Source organism: Chrysochloris asiatica, unplaced genomic scaffold (assembly GCF_000296735.1).
Source record: "Chrysochloris asiatica unplaced genomic scaffold, ChrAsi1.0 scaffold00126, whole genome shotgun sequence".
Lineage (NCBI taxonomy): Eukaryota > Metazoa > Chordata > Mammalia > Afrosoricida > Chrysochloridae > Chrysochloris > Chrysochloris asiatica.
The window spans coordinates 6,612,116-6,620,096 of NW_006408644.1; the positions used below are offsets into that span (position 1 = coordinate 6,612,116).

Consider the following 7,981-nt stretch of genomic DNA (forward strand, 5'->3'; position numbering starts at 1 on the left):
AGAGTTTCCTAAGCTGTAAATCTTTGTAGAATCAGAAAGCCTCCCTTTTCTCCCATGGAGCAGTTGGTGATTTGTAATTACTGGCTTTGCAGTTAGCAACACGGTATTTATCCTACAACTGTCACAAGGGCAACTTATGTAACCTCATGTTGTTGTTATTGTTGTTAAGTTCCATCGAGTCAGTTCTGATTCATACCGACCCTGTATAGAGTTTACAGGCAATGACTGGTGAGTTTGAACAGTCATCTTTGCTGTTCAAACTGACTTGTGGTCCAGTGTTTATCTTATAGTGCCACATCAGGACTCCTTTCAACTTCATAATGTTTTTAAAAAAATAATGTTTTCAATTAAAAACCCTCATTCCCAGTAAAGTTAAACAGAGCTAACTCAAATGCATAAATAATTCCTGATATTTTCATTATTAATGAGTTTCAACTTCCTCATCTGTCAAGTATTACCACCCAAACTACTAAGAAATAGCAAAGTGTTTTGGGTTGTTTTTTTACTTGTTTGCTTGCTTGCTTGCTTGCCTCCCCATATTCGGCCCATCATTAATATGGCCAATATGCTAGAGAACAGTGGTATTATCAAAGAAAAAGCAATAGGAGACTTTTGAAGGTGAAATAATTATCCCTCTGGAAAACTTTTCCCTGAGCATTGAAGGATTTCATACATTTTCAACATTTTAACACTACTCGGCTCTTTATAAGTCACTATAACAGACATACAGGTACCACTAAATGGCAAGCATGCCATATTTACAACCAAACCATAGAGTTGATTCCAACTCATGGCGAGTCCACGTGTTTTCAAAAGATGATAGGCTTTCTGCTCCCGTAAAGATTTACAGCCTTGGAAACCCTATTCAGGGTCACTATGGGTCAGAACCAACTCCACAGCACATAACCACCACCACCACCACCAATCTTGTAGAAGGAGATGTCCAGGAGTTTATTCCACTGTGCCTCTGGGTGGAGCTGAACCACTAACCTTTGGGTTAGTAGTCAAGTGCAAACTGCACCAACTAGGAACTTACATTTGCAACTCCAAAAAACCATTGACATCAAGTAGGTTCTAATTCATAGCTACCCTACAGAACAAAGTAGAACTATCCCATGTGGTTTTCAAGGTTGTAAATCTTTGTGGAAGTAGAGCAGCTGGTGGGTTCAAAACAGATCTTTTGGTTAGCAGCCAAACACTTAACCACTGTACAGATAAGGCTCCTTATATTTTCAACAGGTAGAGCAAATGTGTACTATACCAGAATACCATATATTCTTTCCAAAACCTCAGACCCTTTGGACTCCCATTCCCAACACCCACTCCTACAAAGTGCTGGTGTCAAAACCTGACCATCGATGTGGGCTTAGGCAGAGATGTTCTCTCCATCTCTGCCAGGGGCTACACCAATATGGAGTTATATGGTGTCCAAAAAGCAGCTCAGGAAGGAGACCCTGGAAGAAGCTTCCAGAGCAACTTACATGCACTTACCTCAGGCAGAGGCACACCATTGATGATCAGGTCTGGTTGTTGGGGACCCTGGCTGTTAAAAGAGTGATGGTAGATGTGGTTGGCACCGGTATTGCGGGTATTCTGGTTCTCTACATTCAGGAAAGTGCTTTCAGAGCGTCGGCAGCCCAGGGGCAGTGTCTGCTGGTGGTAGTCGAAATAGTTGAGGGAGGAGGTCAGGGAGGAGCAACTGACAACGTTCATCTTGTCTGTCTCCTCCACATCCCGGGGTACCAGACGGATGTCATTCTTACTGATTTTTTTCTTCTTGCTTGATTTCTTTTGATGCCCATAGGAGTATTCAGCAATTCTATGTGACAGAAAAGGCAAGATGAATCGCTAACACCCTCCCAAACTATGCACTGATTAATACATATTAAGCACCCCAGAGGGTTGCACCCCATCTCAGCTCCAGTTCCTTATTCTTGTGCATTACATCATCAGGTTTCTCCCTGTGCTTTTTACATGCAAAAACAAGCTGAGGGCCATAAAATTTTCATATGAAATATATGGTAACCTCCCACCACCATCACCCCCTGCCCTCCCCCAAAAAAACTAAAACTCTCTATAATTTGGAATTTCTCATTGTGAGTGGACAGATAGCAGGGAGGGGGCAGGGAAAGTTGAGCCTATGGGAGAAAAACACAAAAATGCTCAAACATGGAGCTTTCCTGGATCCCAAAGAAACTCCTGGATGAAATACTAAAGAAGTCAGTCCCAATTTAACAGGAGAGGATATAGAAGGAAATTAAGTCCATTCCTCCAGGCATTCACCATGTGACAAACCCCCTCAATCAGCTTTCTCTATGATTGACCTGAAGTTTGGATTGGTGTAGATCAGACACCAGACATTTCGTACCCCCTCAGCACTTCTCTCCACACCCTCCTTCTCCCTGCCCCAGTCCAGCTCCTTTCTTCTACCCACCTAACCCCTTTCCTCTCTTAGAGAAATCTGATAGTCAAACCCATTTGAATGAGGGGAAATGCCTTTTTACCTCTTTCCCCTTAGGCTCACTTTCTCCTCTGCCTTTTTGTCTTGCTCCTCGCTAATGGGAGAAACCGAGATGCAATGCAGACACTTGCTGTTTTGTCCTTTTATAAAACAGCCCAGGAGACAAGTGATGGTTAAACAATTACTGCAAAGGAATTTAAAGGTTAGTGCATTCAGCATCCTTCTCCATTCAGGTGTACCTACAAGCAGCTGTGCTGCAACTGGAACATAAAGAACTCAATTTAATTAACACTGACACAGATCCAGTAACGTGCACCAAAGACACCAAGCATTAAGAGACTTGTCAAAGGAAATACATTAAAATGTAGTCACTTTCTCAAAGTCATTTATTACTCTGCACATATGATTCAACTCATTCTTTAGAAATTTAATTTCTGGGCAATAATCAGCAAAACAAAAAGGATTAATAAATAATTGCTCTTTTACAAGGAAAAGACAATGCCTGTATTCTCCCTTGACAAAGCTAATTGTCTGAATATAAAAAGGTAAGCCCAATTCAAGCAGCTATTGCAGATCATCTCACAAGTCTCACAAATGAATGAATCTAGGGAAGAGGTCTTGCAGAGAACAAGAAATCTTTGACTAAACATATGAAAAGTCAAGCCCCTGAACTTTAGGTTTCCAAAAAGTCTAAGCAGATGGGGAAATTGCATATAAACAGAGGTAAAATCTTGCTCTGTTTCTGGTATCTAACTAGAGTTTAGTAACTGACATCTCCTCACACTTTCCCTCAGTGCCAAGGCAGACTTGCAGTGATGGCAAGCTGATACTACTGGAGCTTGGGAGCAGATAAAATCCCAAAGACCTATGACTGTGGTTGCGTTTTCATTTTTCTGATATGTTTAGAAAATGAGAAGTCCTAATAATTTTGTTTACTCATAGCTGGTAAGTTTGTCAGTGCCTGGTCTAATTTTTCATCTGAGGCGTTAATTATGCAGCCCTTTCTGTATTGACCAACTATTTAATTAAACTGTACTTCATTAGTCCCAAACCATCATAGGGAACAGAGCGCTTTACAAAATACACATGTGGGTGAAGTTGGAAGGCATTAAGATTGCCTTTTTTCCCCCTTTCCCAGATCAGATGCCCTCCTCTCTGTTTAACAATCTTCGTGGCAAGCTCTCACTTTCAGTCATACATCACCAAGAGGTGGCAAAGCCTTCAATATCTTTATTTCAAGTGGATTTCTTTTTCATCAAGGAAAGGGATGTATGCATGCACTCTATGCTGAGGAAATGGCTTTAAAAGAGTCCTCTCTATCATAATCTCCATATAAATAAAAATTTATAGACCCTGCATTTTTTCTGCTGTAAAAACTGCCATTGGCAGTCACAGGTTTCAAAGGCAAGAACAATACTAATTTTCATTTATCCATCTGAAATGACTCGGTTCAGAAGGAAAGAAAAGTCATAGTCATTTCACTAGTAACAGGATTAAAGCATTTATGAGGCATTGCAGCTGCTCTTTTATGGCACCTGATTGATATTCATGTGTGGTTAGCATTTGTCTACTAACTTGTGTAATGCAGAGAATAGTAAAAGGGAAACAATAATTGCATGGCTGTTACATATTCAGGGGGCTCTGATTCACAGAAGTGGGTATTTCAGATGGTGTCAAATACAAATCAGACCTACAGGAACATATTTTGACTGATTAACATGCAGACACAGATGGCATAAAAGACACACTGGGTGTGTAGGTGTGTTGAAAACACACACACACCTTGGTCGGTAATAGCAGCTTCATTCACATTCAGCAAACTAAAGAAACAACTTTTTTTCCAACCATTTCGATGAGACACTGCTGGAAAATATTTACATGTGTATCGTAAATCAGATTCTAGGAATACTTAGACACATTTATTCTATCCAATTGTAAGGAAGGGCTTCAGTAAAGTGCCTCTAATGTGATCATCACGAATTCTGTTTTAAATTCTAGATGGCTTTCAGGTTTCCACATTTCTGCATTCTCTGTTTCTCCCTCTCTCCCCCACACACAGTCTACACACATTTCAAGAGAAACTGTAACATAATAGTCCATAGTGACATCCACTGGTAGGGACCAGATCTCAATGCCACATCAGAGTCTCTTATCAAAGGAAAAACACCATCAACTCCAGAAGATGTATACTCAAACATCTGATTGCAAAGTCCCATAACTTACTGGGATGTTTGGTCATCACACTACCAACCAATCAGATATGTGGAAAACATACAGATGCCTGGAGAATTCTCTTTAATAGCCAGATGTTTGGGGACGAAATACAAAACAAGTGAAGAATAAAGTAAAACAAACAAACAAAAAACCAGTAATCATTTGCTTTCCCCACACTCTCCTGATTTCTCTACTCCCTACTCTGTCTCCTATTTTAGACTCTCACTCCCAGCTCTCTGGAGTTTCTGCAACCAGACAGAACAGCTGTCATCACTCCATCTCCTTTCAGTACCTGTCCCCAAAATGCAAAATCAAGCTGTGATACTTGCTGTTATAGTTGAAAACAAGAACCTCCCTCCCTCTGCCCCCCCCTCACTTGCTCTCTGTCTCTCTCTCACTTTTTTCTATCTTAACTTCATGAAGACAGCTGTGCAAATTTTAAAATGATAATTATTTTTTGCTCACCATCATTATATGGCAGAATCCATTGAAACAATAAATGATTGTCTCTTCCAGCAAATTGTCAGATCAAAAGAATTGATCCACTTGAACTATCACAAACTGGCCCCCACCAGGAAAAAGAAGCGTGCATGCATTTAAGTAGGAAGCAAAAACACTGGGATTTTCTCACACAAACACAGATACATATACCTTTTTCATTCAAGACAAAGAAGGAAAGAAAGAAAAGTTGGCTGTACCTGCAGTTGTAGGTCCGAATCTCTTTGTTGTCTCTCTTGCACTTGATCGCCACGAAGATCATAGTGACAAAGAGGATGCCTGCAATTGAGCCCAGGGCAATTATGAAAATCAGGGACAAGTTCACAGACCCCATTGACTCTTGGGCGTCAAGAGCTGGAGATAGGTAGATTAGGACGAGTGCAGAAGCTGATAGAGAGGTTTTGCCATGGTCGTGAGCAACCACAATAAGTTCATAGGAAGGCTTGGAGTTCTCTCCGAAGGTACGTGTGGTTCTAACTTCGCCGTTGACTTGATCTATTTCAAAGAATCCGCGGTCCCCCTCAGTCATGTCATAGGTGACTCGGCCATTTTCGCCCTCGTCGTAGTCGTCTGCCTTGACAACAGTCACCAGGTAGCCTATACCGGAGTTTCGGGGGATGTAGACTTCAGCTGTGCCATTGATCAGGGGCGGGGCTGTGATGACCGGGGTATTGTCATTGACATCGAGGATAATGACCCGCACGGTGGCATTGCTCTGCAGTGAAGGCAGGCCGCCGTCCTTGGCCAGCACTTTGAATTCGAATGCTTTGGTCTGCTCATGGTTGAAGGAGCGCAGTGCATAGATGTCACCTGAGTTGGGGTTGATGGACACATAGGTGAAGACAGGCATGTCCCGCACCTGCGATGGCACAATCTGATAGGAAACACTGCCATTTAGACCCAAGTCAGGGTCTCGGGCAGACACAGAGAGGAGGTAGGCGCCGGGAGTGTTGTTCTCCTGCACAATGACCTGATAATAAGGCTTGGAGAAGTGCGGGTGGTTGTCGTTCTCGTCTGTGATGCGCACCGTGAAGGACTTAGCACTCTGCAGCATGGGCACGCCACCGTCGCGCGCTTGGATAGTCAGGTTGTACTGGTCGTGCTGCTCGCGATCCAGCCGTCCATCCACCAGAATAGTGGAGAAGCTTTCGTACTCCTGCAGCCGAAAGGGCACATTTCCCAGCAAGCGACACTGCACTCTTCCGTTGAGGCCTGAGTCCCGATCAGACACCCGCACCAGAGCAATCACGTAGCCTGGGGGGGCGCTCTCGCTCACCTCCACCAGCTCGCTGTTGACCGACAGCAGGTTGATGATAGGAGGGTTGTCGTTGGTGTCCAGCACACTGACGGTGACCTTGCAGTGTGCTGGGATAGAGTTGGGCCCCAGATCCTTGGCCTGCACGTCCAGCTCGTACACGTGGCCCTCTTCGTAGTCTAGGGCGCCGGTGACCGTGACGAGGCCGCTATGCGGGTCGATCTGGAAGAGTTCTCGCGTGCGGTCGTTGACGTAGCCATAGAAGGAGTAGACCACCTGGCCGTTGGTGCCTTCATCTGGGTCGCTGGCGTTGAGGCGGATGACTGGCGTGTTGGGAGGTGAGTTTTCTGGCACGCTCACCGCATAAGTGGACTCGCCAAACACCGGGTTGTTGTCATTGGAGTCTGTCACCTTGATGCTGAGGCCCACCGTGCCTAGGTGTGGCGGATCGCCGCCGTCCAGCGCAGTGATTCGAAAGCTGTAGTGCGACTGAGTTTCCCGATCCAGGCTCTTCTCCACCACGAGTTCCGCAAATCGCGATCCGTCACCGCGCGTCTTGATCTCCAGGCCGAAGAGCTCATTGGGCGTGAGCTCGTAGGTTTGCACACCGAAGCTGCCCGAATCTGGGTCATAGGCGCTGTCCAGAGGGATGCGTGTGCCAGGGCTAGCTGCCTCTGAGATTTCCAATTCAATTTGTGCCGCGGGAAAACTGGGCGCGTTGTCGTTCAGGTCCTTGATCTCCACTTTAATCACACAGATTTCCATAGAGCTGGACATGACCTCGAGCGAGATGATACACTTGGGGCTCTGGCGGCACAGCAAGTCGCGGTCAATCTTCTGTTTGGTGACCAGCAGGCCCGAGCTGGGGTTGATGTCCACCAGGTGTGGAGCTGAGTTGGACACTACGCGGAAGGCAGAGGCCTGCCGCGGGTCCAACGCGAAGCCTGCCTCCAGCGCGTCCTTGGCCACATTGGCGATTACTGTCCCGGCGCGTTGCTCCTCCTCTACCGAGTACTTGAGGTTAATAAGGGCGGCCGCCTGTGTCCACAGTACAGCCAGTAGCAGTAACACCGGCAGCAGGAGCGACTCCATAGCTGCGCGGGGCTCTGCCTGGCCTCGCCTCTCCACACCCCTCCGAGACCGACGCCGCCGGCGCTCCAGCTTCCCGCCGGCTCGGGCCGCCTGTTGCGCGCGTCCGGGGGCCCCGGAGGCCTCGGGAGAAGTCCCGCCCAGGGCGGCCCGGCGGCGCGGGGGAGACACCCGCGCGGGCTCCAATGCTGAGGTGGCGGCAGGGTCGACGGCAGCTCGGGGGGAGCCCGGGGGCTCCGGGGGGGCGAGGGAGCGCCGCGCGGCTCCGAGCCCCCTCCCTCCAGCCCGGCTACTCAGTTTTCCCCCTTCAAAGTTAGCCAGGCGCGATTGGACGCAGCGGTGCAGGGCTGCGGGCCGGGAGACGTCTACTAGGTCTGGGCGACACGCAGCTGAATCAGGACCACACTTAGGACGAAGGCGAGGAGGGCGGTAAGGGCGCAGCCTCTCAGATACAGCCTGACTGG

At 46.7% G+C, this 7,981-nt stretch overlaps 1 protein-coding gene across 3 annotated transcripts in view; it reads right to left on the minus strand.

Moving 5' to 3' along the window:
* PCDH19 (protocadherin 19) overlaps positions 1 to 7,520 on the minus strand; it is a 300,159-nt gene extending 292,639 nt beyond the window's left edge. For 2 of the 3 annotated variants that reach the window (XM_006869087.1, XM_006869088.1), the window contains exons 1-2: positions 5,374 to 7,520; positions 1,492 to 1,819 (exon numbers count right to left, since the gene is read on the minus strand). In XM_006869087.1, the coding sequence (XP_006869149.1) occupies positions 1,492 to 1,819; positions 5,374 to 7,520 (2,475 nt within the window). Of the gene's footprint in view, positions 1 to 1,491; positions 1,820 to 2,504; positions 2,646 to 5,373 lie in introns of all 3 variants that reach the window. The other variant, XM_006869086.1, reaches the window with a different exon arrangement.
* Positions 7,521 to 7,981: the final 461 nt, after the last annotated feature.